Source organism: Telopea speciosissima, chromosome 9 (genome assembly GCF_018873765.1).
Source record: "Telopea speciosissima isolate NSW1024214 ecotype Mountain lineage chromosome 9, Tspe_v1, whole genome shotgun sequence".
Taxonomy (NCBI): domain Eukaryota; kingdom Viridiplantae; phylum Streptophyta; class Magnoliopsida; order Proteales; family Proteaceae; genus Telopea; species Telopea speciosissima.
In genome coordinates, this window is record NC_057924.1 from 3,522,378 (window position 1) to 3,543,005 (window position 20,628).

At 40.5% G+C, this 20,628-nt stretch overlaps 2 protein-coding genes across 2 annotated transcripts; one reads left to right on the top strand and one right to left on the bottom strand.

Moving 5' to 3' along the window:
• The first annotated feature begins 2,918 nt into the window (after positions 1 to 2,918).
• LOC122640237 (putative F-box protein At5g55150) lies at positions 2,919 to 4,100 on the top strand. The gene has a single exon (XM_043833384.1). The coding sequence runs from the start codon at positions 2,919 to 2,921 to the stop codon at positions 4,098 to 4,100; it is 1,182 nt and encodes a 393-aa protein (XP_043689319.1).
• Positions 4,101 to 8,868: 4,768 nt separating this feature from the next.
• Positions 8,869 to 10,387, bottom strand: LOC122640109. The gene has a single exon (XM_043833242.1). It carries the CDS (start codon positions 10,178 to 10,180, stop codon positions 9,065 to 9,067), a length of 1,116 nt encoding a protein of 371 aa, XP_043689177.1. The 5' UTR covers positions 10,181 to 10,387; the 3' UTR covers positions 8,869 to 9,064.
• Between the last annotated feature and the right edge of the window lie 10,241 nt (positions 10,388 to 20,628).

The window sequence follows — 20,628 nt, forward strand, 5'->3', positions numbered from 1 at the left end:
GTGCACAGTTTATGCTCTTCGCTGTTAGTTATCCCATCCACTCTTTGTTAGTTTTCTTTAGTGGCAACAGCTTTTGTTGTATACTTGTATAGTTGTATTGCAGTATTTATGGCGACCCTGCAAAGTTCTGTTTAATAAACTGAGACTCATGGGAGATTGAATTGTATCATTTGTCTACCTTGTATTTGGAGTCCCCCCCCCTCCTCCCCCTCCCTTTTCTTTTTACAAGGAAAAAGAGTTGGAACATTTTCCCACATGTTCAAAGTATATTTTTCTCAAATAAAGTATGAAGATTTGTCATTCTAAAAGTTAGATAAGCAAGATTCTTTAGATAAGTCATATGTCAAATTTGGTGGTTTATTTGACTCGCCATGTAAGGTGTTTATTTTCTGGGTGGTGGTGTTTATATTCCTAATTGTTCAAACAAATATACAAGGAATTGACTATTTTAGCCAATATTGCAACAACTCAAGGCCATGTGGAGGTATCAGATTGGTATGAAATTTAACACCTGACTAGGTGATGATGTGGCATAATTTACAACTAAAGTGGGCATCTGAGAAAGGGTTCCCCATGGCCAACAATGGGTTAAGAGTGGCAAGTGATTCAATCACAGGGCCATAAATCAAGAAAAAGTGAGATATGGGGCTCGTTTGAAGAGCTGTAACTTCTTTTTCATTTCTATGACAGTCGTAATGCGTATCCTTGAAGGTACTTTCTGGTTATAAGAATTTTGTTATCATCAACACCATACTACCATTTGGACAACAATCCTACTCCTTCATACACACACACACACACACACACACAAAGCAACATTTTTTCACAAAAAAAATTACATCTGTATCGTATTGGCTGATCTGTATCGGTTAGTTTTCAGTATCCATAACAGTTGATATCAATACAAATTATCCGATTTGGCTGATCTGATACCAATTTCTAAAACCGGTTCTCACTAGAATGTTGATTGATCTCATTGCAGGTACAATATAAGTGGTCCAAATGCTATTCTAACCGACAAGTAGTATTCCTCATTGCAGGTGGCAATATAAGTGACTCGTGTCTAGACCCTAGTTAGCAAAAATGCTACCATTTTTTTTGGGTACAAAAAATGCTATTATTTTAAATATATATTTCATTGACTCGCTTAAGTGACTATATTTCTCTCTCTCCTGAACTTAGCTTGACTTGATTCTTTTGTCAACGTAAAGATGACTCGAAGGGCTACATTTCTCATAATATCATCTTCTACTCAAAGTCAATGTACGGATCTTGAAATTGAGCTACAAACTGATGCATCTATTGAAAAGAATTTTTAAAGTGATGACTTCCAACTCCAATTGAAAATGCATCACTCCATGAGTGTTGACTGTGTTGACAACAATAAGCGACGCCATAGACATGCTACATTGCTCAACAAGACTTTGGACATTATGGTCTATAAATTGGGAATTGATATATTTTGGATGACATCAAAATTAATGTCTTGGAACTTAGAATGGGTTGTGGAATTGTTTTGAACATCAGTATTCATATAGAAATTCCTCAATTTATATGAGAATAGTGCCGTTTTTTTTTATTTATTAATGGAAATTTACATGTATTAAACCTGTAACTCCTGTTTTCTCATTTATTTTTTTACCATTTTATTTGGCTGTTCATTTGCAATTTTTTACCCTTCAAAGCTTGTACCTTCCATTTTTCATACTTTTGATAACTATGGTTAGACACAAAGGGAGAGTGAAATGACTGCCCTACCCCCATGAAAGGCTAAAATATCACCCTTGTTGATGCTTCCATATGCATTCCCATTTACCCATGCGCACAGGGCAATACCCCACAGAAAACATTTCCCCAAATCAAATTTAACTAAACAACCAGCTGACCCAGCAAATAAAAACTCCTAAAATAAAACAAAACTCTCTTTCTCTTTGTGTTCATAATCCAGGTATCAGACATGGTCGTTACTGATCTGATACTGATCTGGATCGGTAAATATATTAATAAAATATTAAAAATTGATACGGATTGGTCAAAAATTCAAAAAGGTCAAAATCTCAAAAAAATTGGTAAAAAAACCCAAAAAATGACAAATATTGGATCGGATTAGCCAATCCAACCGAGTTGATCGATCCAAGAATACCTTGCCAGATCGGTCTAACTTGGGATCAACCTCAACCAATACCGATCCGATCCTAGATTACGAAGAGTTTCCTTTTTCTGAGTTCTCTTCTGCCGTTTGGTTAGTGTCAAGTGGGGTTTAAGATTAAAGTTTCCCACTTAAGATTTCGTGATCCCCAAGATTTCGGAGAAAGAAAAGCTTTCAGACAGCATCTAGAAATTCAAGTTTTGACGTAATTAGGCTTTTTTGTTTAATGGGCAGTTTAGCATTTATATCTCAGAGAGAATCCATATATCATTTAAAATTATGGTTGTTAATTGGGGTGTGAGGACCACTTGATTCTATTAATTTGCCACATCACCGATTAATCATCTGCATCTGCTAACGTGGCAGTCCCCCAGATATATGTTTTAATTTCATCAATCCTACTTGTATTAGGAATTCGTTTTTTTTTCTTTTTAACGTTCTAGTGTAGAGGTTTGTGACTCTGATTTAGTAACTTTCCTATTCCAAATTGGTTTCTAAGTATATTGTTTCTATAAATTACAATTATCTTCTTCAATGCCCTTAAGAGGCCACAAATTTCAGTACTGAAGCAAATAAATATCTGAACTGTTTCTCTCTTTATGTGCGGTTGGTTTCCTGTTCCTCACTTTCGTTCTTGTTTACAATCTCTGCAAACAAACTAGTTTCTGTATTGAACGATTCCTCTGTTCTTTCAATTTGTTAATCCTTGTTTGAACAGCTTAAATTAAAGTTTTACATCACCAAGTTCCTGATTTTCAACACAGAATTCATGGGATCTTGCAGTAAGATTATTACTCAGTCAACAATCTATGGTACAAAGAGAAGAAGGTTATTATTGTTAGAAGATTCCAGCGATTGCATGGTTGGATTTCCAAGTGATATAATGGAATTGATCTTATACAAGTTAGATATGGTGAGCTTTCATTGTTTTGGTTCAGTTTGCAAGTCATGGAGATCAATTGCCATTGCTGCCAAGAAAAGACAACCTTCCTATCTCTATCCACAGCTCCCTTCTCTAATGCTTTCCTCCTCCTCCTCTTCATCAAGGAGGGCTCATCAACAACATCATCATCATAGGCTTTTTAGTCTCTCCCATAAGAAAATTTTGAAGGTAAAGTTGCTTGAAACTTGTCGTGCTCGATGTTGTGGTTCTTCGTGGGGTTGGTTTATAATGGAAAGTAAGGAAGGAAATGTTTTCATTTTGAATCCTTTAAATGAGGGGAGGATTCAAATTCAACTTCCAAGCCGAGAGGCGGCGGACGGAGAATTTATTCGCAAGGCTATATTATTATCACCTCCTACTACAACCAGTGATTGTGTGGTGGTAGTGATTAATAGCAATGACTCATTATCCTTTTCTAGATTGGGAGATGAAGTATGGACTGACATATATGAATGTTATGGTTGGATTGATAGAAATGATTATGAAGACATTATTTTCTATGATGGCAAAGTGTATGCCATTACTCACTATCTCCAACTTGTACATGTGGAGTTAAGTCCCTGTTCTCCAAAACACAAAAGTTGCGACATTGAGTTTTCCGGTAGTGAAGGATTTGAGGAAAAGACTGTTTATTTGGTGGAATGTATGGGAGAGTTGTTGATGGTGATAAGACTTTGGGCTCGTAATGGCTTAGAAGATTACCCTAAGTTGAGAACTAAACTGTTTAAGATATTCCAGTTAGATACAGAGGGTGAGTGTTGGACTTCGGTGGAAAACTTGGGTCATCAAATGTTATTTGTGGGTTCAAGCAATGCCATCTATCTCTCTGAGCTTGATTATCCCGGCTTCAAAGGAAACTGCATATATTTCACAGAGATTGTGTCAGATGAAGATTGCAGTGACAAAGGTGTGTTCCACTTGGAGGACAAGAGCTTCAAACCTTTTATCTTTGATAATGCTTTTCCCCCTGGTTTTGTTTCCTCTTGTTCCACACCAATTTTATGGTGAAAGGAGTTTACCACTTTGATGTACTTTTCAACCCTATTTTTTGTTAAATGATTTTCAGTTTTAATGTTATCAAATGTAGTACTCTTATCTATTGCTATATATAAGGTTGTTAATGCTTATCTTCTTTTATGCCCATCAGTCACTTTATCCAAACAAATAAATAAATAAAAAAGCCCACCTCCTAACTATAGACGAAGGTCCAACCCATTAATTCCCATTTCCATGGGCTTATGCCAATTTTAAGGAAACATTCTATGGTGGAGAGCAGTACAGGTTTTATAACACTACTACAAAGCTACAAATATAAACTTCACTCTTCTGATTACCACAAAAAAAAAAAAAAAAAAACTTCACTCTTCTTATCTGTTACTCAATATTGGTGGTATTTGGATCGATCAGCAGAAATAAGTAAAGTGGTAATGGAACTAATCCATTTTTCTTTGTTAGGATGATTTTTTTATACATTTGAAAAAAAAAAAAAAAAGGAATTTAAGCAGTTATGCTTTGAATTACTTAGGGTTGCATTTAAGCTCAAAATCTAATTTCTTGACTAATTTTCTAGGGGTAATGAAATCATGACCCAAGAAAAATTATGAAATAGAGTGGACCTCTTTCTCATCTCCATTCCTAATCTTAGCTAGCTCAAATGATAAAGAACAACTTAATAAAATAAAGGGTAAATTACACCTCACCTCCTAGTTTTTAAACGAAACTCAAATCACCCCCTAGTTTTTGAAAATACTCAAATCACCCTCTGTATTAGACCCCAATATGACAAATTAGTCCTTACCGTTAGTTTTATATTGTTAAGTGATGATGTCAGCAAGTTAAATAAATGTAAATCCTTAAACTACCCATGATAGTCAAACATAGATTTTGAAGGGTAGTATTGTAAATTTAATTCTAATGTTTTAGTACAAGGGTAAAATAGTCCTTTCGCACCAATAACTAACAGCAGACTAACACCGTCACTGCAGAGGGGGACGGATGAGTATCTTCAAAAATCAAGAGGTGACGTGTAATTTACCCTAAAATAAAACTACGAGAAATCAGCCATTTGGACCATTTATTCATCATTGTTGCTGTATTTTTATAATTATAGACACGGTGGGATCGATCGGATTGGCCCAAAAGACCCAATCCACTTGACTCTAGATCAGCTGATCTAGCCAATCCGATTCTGATTCTTAAAACCCTTACTCAAGCAATCAAACCAGGTGCAAGCAACCCAAAGGCTTCAGATAGTTTTGTGCCCAAATTCTATGGACATGCCAGCATCATTACCTAGTCATGTATGTATTGAATTCTAACCCAATCAAATTTAGAGTTCGGTTCCTCTGCATGTACCAACAGGTGAATGTACATGTGTCAGCCATCCACATGTCCTATTTTTGCCATTTAGGAGAGGAGAGGTTTTTATGGAAACAAAATTAAAATGTGATTGGCTCTAAGATGTACATTCACCTGTTGGTACGTACAGATGATCCATTCCCCTATTTTCATACCAAGTGTTCTGAAAGTTAGTTGAGAAAGTGGCATTGTTTGAATAATATAGAGACCACTGGAAATATAAGGGAAATCCCAATGCATATTGGGCCACTCTAGATATGTGCCTCCAAACTTTAATTTCACCCTATTTAGAGCATTCCCTGTTTAGTCAATATAATAGTGTCACAACATGTTGTACACATGGCAAAAAAATAGAGGGTTTGGGGCAAGAATTCCAACACTGGGTGTGAATCATTTTTCTAAAAATTTTATAGGTTACCATGAAAGAAGAAAAAAAACCAATACAATGTGGGCCATACATTTTCAGCAAAAGACCTAGAGATGATTAAGGCTATGCAGAAATAACCCAAATCAACTCCCCCGTACATGGACTGTAACAATTTTTAAATACGGTTTCATGACAACATCAAGAGACATTTGTAGAAGCAAAAGAACATATATCATCACCAAACTATATGTGAAAAATAAGAACCCATCCAGAAGGTACCCTAATTTATTGTTTGCCTTTAAAGTGCTATTTAAATATCAAACTCAAGCCAATCCAATGTCACTTTCTTATGATAGAAAGGAAAAGAAAAGTGTAGCAAAAGGGAATTTTTTTCCTCTCAGGTTCGCTGCCTGGTTCCTCTCATAGGAGGCAGAAATGATGACTTAACCTCACTCGAATAGTGTGTTCAGGAAGAGGGTTAGGTCGTCATTTCTGGCCCCCTATGAGAGGAACCAGACAACTGTATTGAATAGAAAACTTGAAAAGATAATGATCCAGCAAAAGACCCGTAAATAAGCCCAAGTGTAAAAGAACTTCCGATCCTAAAGTGTGGTTAAAAGTGAAGAGGAGAGGGTGGTAATGGGCCCAATCCAATCCCTCTACTTTTTGGAAACCATGTTCTTTCCTTGTATAGGTGGTCCCAAAGTCATCCCTTAATATCCTGTGTGGTGGAAGATATCACTCACTAGTCACAACACAGTACACTCACAAGGGGTACTCTTTGCGCCGGCACAAGCACACTAGTGGCCAAGCTCAGTAGGGGCCACCACCAAAATCCACAACTCCTCTATGGAGAAGAACAAGAGCAAGAGCAAGAGGAAGGCATGTGTGGGTGTGACACAAACCCAAAGTCTTAGACAAGATATTACTACCAGCCCAGCCCAGTACAGCACAGCACATAAACACCCCACCCAGGCACAGAGACTGAAGGACAAAGATAGGACCACCTTCAGTAAATGGTTTTGAAATAATAAAAGAAGAGGTCCCAAACCCAAACTGCACTCACGAGCATGGTTTGAGTTATCTCTACTCAAAAAAAAGAAAAAAAGAAGCTAGAAGTTATAGTCCCTTTAAGTGCCATTTCATGAGCTTTCTGACTTTACAAGACATGATAACAGAACTAGATACTTTTGTTATACCCCTCCAGTTTTTCTCTATTTCAATTTGTTCAGGTCTTTGGTGCCTTTATATATTTGAAAATTATTTTCTTTTAATATCTTAAAATTGTATTGGACCTTAAAAAATGGTTATAAATATCGATATTGGGGATCCGTAGATCTCGGCCAATACCAAAACATATTGGCCATATAAGAATCGTTTTACCGATATAGGATCGGCCAAGTATCAGAATTGAACACACCCGACATCAATATTTACAACCATACCCTCAAATAGTATTTCGTAGACTATCCCACTTTATTTATTTAACGTTTTCTCACAACTTATGACTTCCCCACCTTTGGTTCAAGAATGGGATGGAGATATAATTCACATGTAAAGAAAATTTCATGGACACCCCTTGCATTTTGGTCGAATGGCACAAACACCCCCAAAACTTATAATATATGACAAACACTCCCTTATGGTGTGACTTTTTTTTATAATTAGGAGCTTTATATATATATATTTTGTATAGAGGCGGGGATCGAACCAGGGAGGGGATAAGATACCAGCCAGGAGACTCGAACTCGAGACTGGTTCAAGAATGGGATGGAGATATAATTCACATGTAAAGAAAATTTCATGGACACCCCTTGCATTTTGGTCGAATGGCACAAACACCCCCAAAACTTATAATATATGACAAACACTCCCTTATGGTATGACTTTTTTATAATTGGGAGCTTTATATATATATATTTTGTATAGAGGCGGGGATCAAACCAGGGAGGGGATAAGATACCAGCCAGGAGACTCGAACTCGAGACTGGTTCAAGAATGGGATGGAGATATAATTCACATGTAAAGAAAATTTCATGGACACCCCTTGCATTTTGGTCGAATGGCACAAACACCCCCAAAACTTATAATATATGACAAACACTCCCTTATGGTATGACTTTTTTTTATAATTGGGAGCTATATATATATATATTTTGTATAGAGGGGGGGATCGAACCAGGGAGGGGATAAGATACCAGCCAGGAGACTCGAACTCGAGACCTCCTGGTGCCTAATGGTATGACTCTATTATTACTTAGTCTACTCCGTTAGCTCTGTGTAGTTAATTGAATGGTGAACTTCCCATAATATCCTCTCGGTTAAAACTCCCAAATAAACCACCATTTATCATCGTCTTTAATGCTCTGAAGATGGAAGAAGCAAGAACCAAACAACAGACGAAAACCTGCTGCAATCCACACAAATAAGCTTTGATTTCTTTGTGATGTGCAATGTTGGCACCTCATCCGTACATGCAAGTGAATGTACATGTAGAGGAACTGAAGTCTTAGTATGAATTGTATGGAACCAAACTTTAGTATGATATCCCAGCCATTGGATGTCTCATTGAGCAGTCACATGTAGAGGAATTGAACTCTTAGTATGAATTGTATGATATCCCAGCCATTGGATGCCTCATTGAACACTCATATGCAGAAGAACTGAACTCTTAGTAGAAATTGTATGGTATCCCGGTCATTATTGGATGCCTTATTGAACACTCATTGGACGCGCACTCGTTGGAGAGGATCCGGATCCTCCTTAAAAGGGTAACCTAAGAACAGAACCATTTTCCACCTTGACCAAACAGATTTCCACACTGCCTGAGATGAACACTGAAGAAAAGCTTCATAATTTTCTTCTTCTTTACTTTTTAAAAGCTATTGGTTGCAGTTTGCTCTGTGTAGAGTCTGTAGACTATGAAAGTGATTATTTACCAAAAAAATAAGACTATGACAGTGATTCAGGTGAAAAGCGGGAAAGGATCTAAAATCTCCCTACTCCCTACTCCCTACTCCCTACTCCCTACTCCCAACCAAGAAGAACAGATTAAACAAGTAACTAACAAACTATTTAACTCCCTTCTTAATGTTAGTTAAATACAAAAACACATACACAGAAGCTTCTCTCTTATCTAAGAATCTAAAGCAAGCAGAAGCAATTCAGATTTAATTACACAAGAAATCAGACAAGTGAAGAGCGTTGTAAACTGAACAAAATCGCAATTAATAAACCCAGTTCTTGTTTAATACACTTTCTTGGAGAATATGGTGCGCAGGTTTAAGAGGCTACCCCCACTACCACTGTTACCGGCAGCGCCGCTGCTGCTCTGACTTTCACTGCCACCTCCAACTTCACCACCAACGGTGCCGTTCTGGTCGCTTCTACAACTCAAATGCTGGCGATACCCGATGCACATCGGAACATTCAAATTCAAAACCCTAGCCTTGGAACCTCCACCGCCACCGCCGCCATTATTCTTGCTCCGGCGAGTCTCTTTTGTTTCCTTCTTCCTTCCCTTGTCTTCGTTATTAGCCACAGGCTCGGAACTCTTCGAAGTCCCTCCCTTATCGACATTTCCAACTACCACCGGCTCCGTCAGGTCGGAGCTCCTGACGCCGGAGCCTCCGCGACGGATCTGCCAAACGGGACTAGTCCTTCCCAGATGAAACCCAACTCTGCCAGGACTACTCGGCCATCTCCTCGACTTGGACTCGCCCGCCGAGTTACTACGAGAACAGGGCGCGCTACTTACCTTCCGGGTCGCCGCCACGGCTAGCTTCGGTCTGTTGCCACCATTCCCAGCGGAGCGGCTCCTCGAGAATGGCCATAGGTTGATGTTCAGCTCCGCCCCGCTAGCGCTGCCACCACCAGTCTTCCTTTCTTTCTTCTTCTCCTTGTCTTTGTCTTTCTCTCTGTCTTCGACGCCTGCGGAAGACGTTGTGGCTGTTGTTCTCTTCTCCCCTATCTTGAAAATGTCCCTCCATCGCTTAGATGTAGTTAACCCCGTCGATAACTCGGGTAATAACACGGCCGAGGACTGGGGTCCAGGTCCGGGTTCAGACTCAGGTTCAGGTTCAGGTTCAGGGTTAGGAGTTTCTGAATTGGCTTTGTGTTCTTCTGGGTCTGGTGGATCAGAATGGTGTCGGAGGAGGTGGAGAGGGAGTAGTACGCCGTCGACGAACAATTCGTCGGCTGAGAGGATTTGGGGTTGTGGGAATGAAGGGTTCCTGACCATCCAAAACTCGAATTCCGATGAGTTGGAAGCGCTGCTTCTCCTTCCACTACTGCTTGGAGAGAGGACTTGCAAGGTTGATGTGGTGAGGGTGGGGGCTTCTGGATTGAAGTTGGGTTTCTCCATGGATGGAAGGAAGGAAGGAACGAAGAACGAGAGAGAGAGAGAGAGAGAGAGAGAGAGAGAGAGAGATGGAATTATGGAACGTTGTGGATGGTTGGTGGGACGAAGGAGGGGTGGTGTGAAGTTTCTCTCTTTTCTTGGGAGTCAGCACATGGCTCCGTGCAGGTGACCCTACAGGCATTAAAGAAAGGAAGAATAAGTAGTTAAAGGAGAGAGAGAGAGAGGCCCAAGGGACAGGAGCACTGGAGGAGGAGGAGCAGAGAGAGGAGAGAGAAAAGAGAGTTATTGGTGGTGAGCTGCATTATTAACTGGAACTACTCTGAAACTTCCCATCTAATCTAATCTACAAGATTCTAAGATTCGCAGAGAACAGTTGAGGAACAACAGCAGGTTATGGGGTTATGGACGGCCTTCTAAGCATGGAGGGGGAAAACAAAAAGAAAAAGATTAAAAAATTAACCCTTTTACATCATCCGTATTTTTGTGTTACTTTTAATACTTACTAGTTTACAGTCAAGACTTATTATCAAAAAAAACAAGTTTACAGCCTAGACTAGTGGAGAAATTTACCAGCGAAGTTGCATTCGCCATGCCGCACGCACAGTCTCATGTCCAACAAAGTCACTCGCGGTGGTATGGGTATGGGTATGGGTATGGGTATTGGGTAACTACTAGAGACGCATTGGATCTTAGTAAATTCATAGCCCTAATGGTTTGGGTAAGATTTGCTCTAAAACTTGGGCTACCTGGAAAGGAATCTCCAAACGGGTCTTATATAGGAGTTCAATTCCTCTCCACTACATGTGAGAGGCTACAACATGTTTTATTTTTGTCATTTACACAAAAAATGGTATTTATGGAAACAAAAGGAACATGTGATTGTTTCTCAGATGTATGTCCACCTTACACATATGCACGTATGTGTAGATGATCCATTCTAGCTCTCAAGTGAGGTTCATATTCTATGAAAAAACAGTTACAATTCAACCCACAGTTTTTGAAAAGTCGGATGGGCCGATTTGGGCTAATTCGAATAAAAACCGGAGGAGTCCGATCCTAATTCCAATTGATCACGTATAGAAAATAGGTTTAGGGAGGGGGAGTTGTCGATTTCCATCTCTTTCGTTCTGGTCTAGATCAAAATCAACTGGATCAATCCTGAGCCTGTTTTTTAATTTTTTTTCCTTCTTAAAGCCCTGGCTGGTTCAATCAGAAATTGTCAAATAGTAAAATAGAACTTTGAAAAATTCAAGAACACGAGAGGGTTTTCATTAACAAAACTGTCCATCCTATATTTGAGTTAACAAAAATAGACAAAAACTAGTTAAGGTTTACAAAACTGGACAAAATAGTGTCTCTCCTTCCCACACTTACTTTTTTAGACATTTTTACCCCTGTCATTGCCTTCTCGCCCAGACATCCTCCGTTCCCTGCAACCCTACCTTTGTCCTAGCCACCACCATTCTCTGCTATCCCAAGTAACAGAGGAAAATTTTAGAGGGGAACTGTCAAAGAAGGAAGGAGAGTTCCTGTTTTGTCTAGTTTTGTAAAATTAAACTTGTTTTTGTCTAGTTTTTATTAACTCAAACATAGGGTGGACAGTTTTGTGAATGAAAACCTAAAAGTAGCTAATCATGTAATTTTCCCAAAAAAATACTTGTCATCAAGTAACCGTAGGTAGAAGTGGATGAACATAAATGAGAATGCATATGCCTAACACATGGAATGATATTTAATTGAATTAGACTCTTAAATTTAATATGTGACTAATCCACATTATTCTCTAGATTTCCAATTATTGAAATTGCCATATCACTCTGTGACATGAGACAATGAAGCATAGGCTTGTACCTAAAAAAAAATTCACAAAATAGTTAGGGAGCATCTCAGGCTTCTTAGCAAATGTCCTTTAGAGTAGGAGAGTAACGACCGAAGAGAGTGATCATAATGTTGGGCCATTTTGAAACCCATGATTGTACCCAGAATACTGAAAATTCCGGTCATCTGAACAAAGTTTGAAAAATTGGATCAAATCGGCTGATGCATAAACTAGGGTTTAGGGGTTTTAGCTGATTTCCATTAATTCTGACCAATTCCAATCCGATCCATATCGAAATCAACCCTGATATGAACATGTTGGATCAAGTTCAGATGCCTGTTTTTTTTGTTTTTTTTTTTTTGTTTTTTTGTTGGATGGCAAAGTTCAGGTATGGCGTATACTTTCTAATGATTCGAGATTAAAAAGACCTCCAATATAATGATCATGGCGACGACTCCAACAGTAGCTGCGTAGATAATATGAGAAAAAGAGCACTGTATGATCGCACGCCCCTATGCCCAAACACAAAGAGTGACGATGACCACCCCGTACCCCATGTTGGATGCTTGGACACACGCCATTAGGCCCACACTGGCACAGGGGCAACGCAACCAATCAGAAATCTCTCTCTCTCTCTCTCTCACATACAGCTGGTGATGATTATATATAATTTAAGGTTTTAGGTTAGGTACTGCAAGGGTGTTTGTGGGCATCTATACATCGTTTTCCTAATAAGTGTAAAGTGAAGAAAGTGGTATCTCATCCAATTCTGTTCCATTCCATGCATTGAACCATAAGCAATGAAGGAAAGGAGTAAGTAATGGTGTTGAGATTAAAGTGTTTTGGTTGGTGGCTAAAGAAAGGAAGATTTGTCCAATCGAAAGCACCAAGAGTCTGTGGTCCAAAGGAATTTCCATTCTGTGTGCAACAAAGAACAATAACCCATGCTGTGCATAGCCATAGCCATAGGTGGCTTAAAGGGCCAATTTTTTTTTTTTTTTTTCGTAAGGATGGAATTTATTGATGATGGAGGTGAGTACAACCAGTGGATCCAGGGGCACAAAGATCCTGAATCCAAAGCATGGAATTTGGCCAATCTGTCTCGTACTCAATCGACAGAGCCTTCCTGGCTAGGGCATCCGAAGCGAAGTTCTTATCCCTAGAAACAAAAGAAAAGGAGATGGAAGCAAAAAGCAACCTAAGACGTTGTACATCTGAAATAATATCTTCCACCTCCCAAAAGGGGTCCTTCCACCCTTCAATAAAATAGATCGCCTCCTTACTGTCTGAATGGACAATCAAATGCAACACCCCCATCTCCTGAGCTAAGATAAGGGCATTGCGAATAGCTAGGAGCTCTCCTTGAATCACTGAACCAAGAAGCTGAGGAGAAGAGCGCGCCTTCACACATTTTCCTATATGATCTCTAAGCATAATGCCCAAGCCACCCTTACCAGAGTCAGCCACAAAGGCTGCGTCACAATTTGCCAATATTGACCCAATTGGAGGGGGGCTCCAGCAACTATCGCACTGGAAGTGATACCTGAAGAAGCTGATAGGGAGCTGGCTTGAGGAGTATCAATCTCAGAGAACTCCAAATACGCCTTGTTCGCCATCTGCAAGACATCCAAAGGGGACCAAGCCTTCCCACCCAAAGTTAGCTCATTTCTTGCGCGCCACAAGTACCAGCAAATAAAAGACGCTCTAGATAGAGAGGAGCGAGCACATCTCTTGTCTTGCTTGAACCATAAATCCCAACCACGGAGCCAATCCACCACACTAGGATCCTGAGGAGGCGAGAATTGTAGAACACTACCAAACCAGACACTCCGAGCAAAATCATAGTAAAAAAGAATGTGATCACCTGTCTCCTGTTGAGCTCCACACCTCAAACAACTGGAATCCACATTAATATTTCGTCTCACCAAACCGTCACCCGAAGCGATGGCATCATTGCAAACCCTCCATAAAAAATTCTTGATTTTTGGTAGTGTTTGTATGGACCAAATTCGATTCCAAACAGCACTTGGAATGAGCTCCTAGCGTCTCGCTCTAGAAGAAGAGGCTCTAGCCGAGGCAATCTCTTCACTCCTTTGAACAAGCAGCTGATACGTAGACTTCACCGAGAACGTTCCATTTTTTGATGCACCCCAGCACCTCTTGTCTTCAGACTGAGTGAGACCCAAAGGGATTTTCAATATAGCAACTCTGTCCTCAGGTTAAAAAACAGACCTTATAATATCTACATTCCATCGCCTATTCTGGTGATCAATCAAATCAGCTACATACACAAGCTCACAGCCAACCGGTTTTAATCCTTGAATTTTGAACTGAGGAAGAGAGGGAACCCATCTGTCCTCCCAAATTTTGATACTTAAACCATCACCCACCTTCCAAATCAGCCCTTCAAGAAGCACCTCACGACCCACAAGTAAACTCTTCCATCCCCAGGAGGGACAATTTCCACCTTTTGCAGTAAAAAAATCACCTTGTGGGAAGTAAATAGCTTTCAAGAATTTAGCCCAGTGGGAATTAGGAGAAGACCACAAACGCCACGCTGCCTTGGCTAGAAGGGCTCTGTTTTGAAGATGGGAGTCCTTAAAGCCTAACCCCCCCCCCCCCCACTCAACTTTGGTTTACACAATCTCTCCCAAGACATCCAGTGTATTTTTTGCTTATCCTCTGTGCCGCCCCAATAGAATCTTGCCGAAGCTCTCTTAATAGAGTCATAACAGGAATTGGGGAGTTTAAAATGAGAAGAGGCATAGTTCACCATCGGCGCCACTACTGCCTTAAGCAACACCTCTTTCCCTAGATGTGATAATAACTTTTCTTTCCACCCCTGCAACTTCGAGATCGTTCTTTCTTTGATATCATTAAAAACATCCTTTTTTGATACCCCAAAGTGGGTAGGTAAACCCAGGTATTTTGAAGGTCCCTCACCATGCCTCACTTTTAGAATTATGAAGAACCATCTTTTTATTCTCTCGTGGGTATTAGGCCTGAAAGTCTGGCTAGACTTATGGAAATTAACAGCCTGCCTTGTAGCACTGCAATAAAGATCTAAACACTCTTTTAAAGAGTTAACTTCATGGTGGTTGACTCTGGAAAACATGAGACAATCATCAGCAAATAATAAATGGGTTATAGCTGAACCCCTATTCCGCACCCTCACACCCTTTAAAACACCATTGTCCTCAGCTCTTTTGATAACTGTAGACAAAGCCTGAGAACACAGAATAAAGATGGCTGGCGAAATGGGGTCCCCCTGTCTTATCCCTCTAGTGGGAATAATCGAACCCTTGATGCAACCATTAATCAACAAATTATATGAAACTGAAGTTATGCAAGCCATCACTAAGCGGATCCAATCATTCCTAAAGCCAAGCTTAAGGAGCATACCTTCAATGAATCTCCAGTCCAGTCTATCATACGCCTTACGTATGTCTAACTTTAGGGCCAGGAACTTTTGTTTCCCTTTCTTCTGCTTCTTGATGTAATGGAAGAGCTCATGAGCCACCATAATATTATCTGAAATAAGCCTGTTAAGAATAAAGGCCGATTGAGCAGGCTCAATAATCTGATCCAATTCCCCACTAAGCCTGTCTACTATAAGTTTTGTAACAATCTTAAAAGCAATGTTACAAAGACTAATCGGCCTGAATTGGTCTGCAGTTTCTGGAGTATGGACTTTTGGAATAAGGCAGATAATAGTTTTGTTTAACTTTTTAGGAATCTGACCTGTGGAAAAAATCTCCTTCATCAAGTCTACCAAATCATCCTTCAGTCTCCCAATATTTTTGGAAAAAAAGAGGGGGAAAACCATCCGGCCCTGGTGCTTTAGTAGGAGCCATCCTAAATAGAGCATCATGAACCTCTTTCTCCAAAGGCATGGAACAAAGACTATTATTTAAATCATCCGTAACCACCGGTTGCACTGCCTCCAAGACCAAAACCAAAGCATTATTATTAATAGGTTGTGAGGAGTACAAATCTTGAAAATGTTTACATAAAATATTAGAAACTTCTGCAGGGGTAGAAGACCAATCGCCTGTGGTGTCCTTGAGCTTCAAGATCTTATTCTGATGCATTCTCCTAAGGGTGGTGACATGAAAAAAAAAGCTGTATTTTTATCCCCACCTTTCAACCAATCCACCCTGGATTTTGTCTCCAAAACTCTTCTTTTTGTAGCTCGGTGTCTAGTAATTTTTGTATCTTTGCTTCCTTCTCCTGGGAATAGAGGGAAAGAGGTAGACTTTGAACATGAGCCAACTCAGCTCTTAAGGCTTTAATATTCACAAAAATATTACCAAAAGTCTCCACATTCCACTTCTTGAACACTCCACAGCTATAAGATATTTTGGTCAAAACTTTCCTTGAAGCCGAGCCTCCAACAGGGATGGACCAAGCCTTAGAAGCCACCTCCTTACACTCCCCATGAAGAGTCCACATGGACTCAAATCTAAAAGGCCGAGTTCCCTTAGTCCTGCCGCCATCAGTGTCAATGACAATAGGGCTATGATCTGAGCTAATTGCTGGTTTGATGAACACCGCAGCCTTTACAAATGCCTATCTCCACGCCGGATTGCACATAACTCGATCGAAGCAAATTCTAATATTCTCCGCACCTTTCCTTCTATTATTCCAGGTGTATGGAGATCCATGGAAACTTAAGTCCAAAAAATCACAGCTTTGCATGAAATTTCTAAACACATCACCATCATAATTTGCTCTCTTGGACCCTCCCTCCTTTTCGTGCCAAGTCAGGTACGAATTGAAATCGCCAAAGCATAACCACTCTTTATTATGGTGATTTAGAGCAATAATCCTATTCCAGACTGCACTCCTCCTATGCTTTAGAGGGTCTCCATAGACACACGTGAGAAAAAAGGTTGGAATGTCTACTGCACTCACCTCAGCATCAAAGAAGTTTGTATCAGCCACTAACACAGAAATCTGCACATTATCCTTCCACAATAGAGCAAGACGGCCCGAAGTACCAATAGGGTCCACAGTAACACAATTTGTAAAGCCACCTTTCCTTCTAATCTTTTCTATAGCAATAGACTTACACTTTGTCTCCATTAAGAAAAGAATACTCGGGTTCTCAGCTTTGAGGAGGTTAAAAAGAGAGCGAACTGTCGAGGGTCCCCCCAGCCCCTGACAGTTCCAACCAATCATTTTCATTGTCTCCCATGGAGCTGGAACTCTCCAGCCTCCACGAGGGTAGATGATAAAAAAGGGCCATCATTTCTTGTAACTTCTTGAGCCTCTTCCTCACTGCTCCTCAGCCTTTTTAAAGGTTGTTGCTGCCCAGAATTGGATGGAGTATCGCTTTGCTGGTGAGCCACGTTGGTAACAACATGGGTCGTGGGTATGTGAGACGAGGAGGGTACGGCTTGGGAATTTGAATTATTGTTTGAAATGGAACATCCCGAGAGGTGGGGGAGGAGAGCAGAAAGGGCAAGTGTCATTTCAGGGGTGTTGGGTAGGTGGGCAAACATGGAAAGAAGATGTTTATTTTGAGATTCATTTCCATGCAAACTCAACGGATTTAAGGTTGCTAATGGAGGGATATTAAGAATGGGTTGGCCAGCTGGGATTGAATGTTGATTGGGAGTAATGGGGGGGGATTTGAAAGCTATTGTCAATAGAAAAGGAAGGATTATTGTAATTGGTAAATGAGGGTAAAACGGGTTTAAGGCTACTACTTTTGTTAAGGCTAGATTGGTGGGGCAGGCCATGAGGAATGGATGTAGAGCCCTAGAAATTCGGGACACCGGCACTGCTGTCACCTGCCGGAGATTGACCCCTCTACTGTGGGAGGTGGTTATCCATGGTTGACTGCTCTTGAGACTTTGGGAAGATAACTGCTGTAGACTCCAGAAGTCTCATATCCGAACTAGGACAGCGAAGGTAGGGAGGAAATCTTCTCTTTACAAACTCTGGACAATTAATTAAGTGAGCACACTGATGCCAAACTTTGTGATTTGCTTCGTCCTTGAATGCTACTCGACATCGCTGATCATCATGTCCGATCTTCCCACAGTAATAACAGAATAACGGCAAGCGTTCATACCTTATCTCTACCACTTGCTCTAAGCCACTCCTCCTCTTGATCTTCAAAGACTTCTTCAGAGGCTTCGTAACATCCACGTTAATGCGAGCCCGGAAGAAAGAGAGTTTCTGACCTCCTCTAACTCCATTCACAGATAGGATCTTTGAGACTGCACCCAACTTACTGATAAATTTTTGGACCAAGCCATGGTCGTGTAATTCAATGGGGAGATCATGTATCTGGATCCACATCTCAGTAAATTTAAACTCCCAGTCTTTCGAAGCCTTCCATCTCTCCAGAACAATTAAATTGCTCGCCACTGACCAGGGAGTCTCATTGAGAACATTAACAATATCCATGGCATGACCGAATTTGAAGAGATAAGTGTCAGGCTTCAAGGGAGATATAAGGACTGGGGCTGAAGTATTCCAAGCATTTGGGAGAGCCTCAGTGACCGATTGCCTGCGATACCTTCTTTCGGCAATGATAAACCCAGCAAGGGTAAGAGATTCAGAGTGCTCGATGCGATCCTCAATCTCGTCATCAACTGTAAAGGAGTCTTCGTCTTCCAGATCTTCTTCTTCTCTATCAGGGCTTGCAGTATTCGCATGAACTGGTGGGAGAGGCAACAAGGATGGATCCATCTTCTGCAAGTCGAAAGAATAATGATGAACCAGACATCAACACTCCGACAGGAGGAAAAGGAGCACGCCAGAAGGATGGTGGAATTACCTCGATAAGTGAATTCTTTTTGTCATTAAACAAAAAGAAAGCATAAGATTAAACACTAAAGGGCCAATTTTTTGCATTAACATAACAGTAACCACCACATAAATCATATTATAATGCACCTAACCCTAAAATGCCAATTAATCAGATCAACTCTCTTATCCCTATGCATCCTATGTGCTCAATCGTGTGGGCGTGCATGTGTTCGTTGATCAAGTGTTTGTTCTTGTACACAATAGTTGCAAAGAATGATTGTTGAGATTTCACACCAAAGCAACAGTCTCACATTGGATGTAAGTAGTCTGACATGAAAGTTAATATGAACTTGACGCACCTTCTTTTTAAAAGATTAGCGTTTAAGGGTGAGTTCTACCTAAGTCTCAATAGATACTATTCATGGATGGCCACTCCGATGTGCCTCCAAGGATTGGCTTTTATGGGTGACTTCTACCCAAATCCCAACACTGCCCGACAAAGCAAGATAGGATCCACTTAGAAATGTAGTAAGACATGATCATATTGCCATGATTTTTTGGACTATTAGATCCCTACTTCGCAAACAGATGATGTTGGTGCATCTAAGAGATTTCTAGGAATTTAAGAACACATACATTCATCCAATCCATCTTTTTTAATCCTGCATCAAGCTCCAGCTAATCTCTCCCAGGATCAAACACTGTGTGGAGGATCCGGTTCCTCTCCAGTGCACTTGTGTGTTGCACGGCGTGCAGCACACATCGTGCGGCTGGAGAGCTCCGATCCACATGGTAGCACACATCTCGACGTGCTGGTGTGTGGATCGAGGCCTCCACAGCCGCACGATGTGTGCTGCACACCGTGCCACGGGGGGGAAGAGGAGCCCAATTTCTATGTGGATTGGATATTTATCCCCTGTAATTCCCTGTCCGGTCCAATTCCCCTAGTGCCCCTAACAAGGGGGACGCAATAACCATTCCGCCCCTGCCCGAACACTCTACCAAGGTGGGATCCCCCCCCCCTCTTATTATAGGCACTAGGGAATTGGACCGAGCAGGGAATTGCAGGAGATAATTTTCCGTGTTGATTGAGATTCCACTTCTTTCTTTTTTATAAGATTGGGATTCCACAGCTACAAAATTCTCACAGTAGTCCATCTTATCTTGAGGAGGCACCAAATTCTGCAAGTGAATAATCTGTTCATTCATTGCTCCTGCTCTTGCATTAAAGTGTCATTTATCGGAGAGAATTGGAATTTAATGTCATCATCCTTTTGGGTCATACTTATCAGTCTTGTGAGCTCATTTGGCTAAAAGGATTGTACCCATGGTTTTAGTGCACAGTATTGGAACAGGTATCTGTAACCTGTAAAACCGATACGGTATCAGTCTTGTTCAGCTATCTCGAGCAACTTTACCCCTGATTTTCCTTTAAAAATTAGTCTTTTGACACTTTTACCCCTTTTTGTACTGTGCTACCAATACAGTATTGGCATGGTAATGGTGACTAGCAAATCGGTACATAATACGATACCAATACCTCAAACCATGATTGTACCAAAGCTCTAGTTTTTTTTTTTGGTAATTTACACATACCACCCCTAAGGTTTACAAACGGTAACAAATAAACCCATTCCGTCAGTTTATGACTAACACTGTTAAAATCAAAAGTGAAAGTGACAAAAATGCCCCTTCAAGAAAAAAAAAAAAAAACCTGCAACTCATCTTCCCCAATCGCAAATCGATTGGGGAAGATGATTTGCAGGCTATAGATAGAAGGTCTGTCCATTAGAACAGCAAGCCCAGCTTTGTCTCGACAAGGGAGCAACTTCAACCAGGGAGTTAGGTTCTCAGTAAAAACAACCTCCCG

Bases quoted from the DNA above. Each gene is read 5' to 3' on its own strand.
- LOC122640237 (XM_043833384.1), top strand. From the start codon at position 2,919: ATGGGATCTTGCAGTAAGATTATTACTCAGTCAACAATCTATGGTACA.
- LOC122640109 (XM_043833242.1), bottom strand. From the start codon at position 10,180: ATGGAGAAACCCAACTTCAATCCAGAAGCCCCCACCCTCACCACATCA.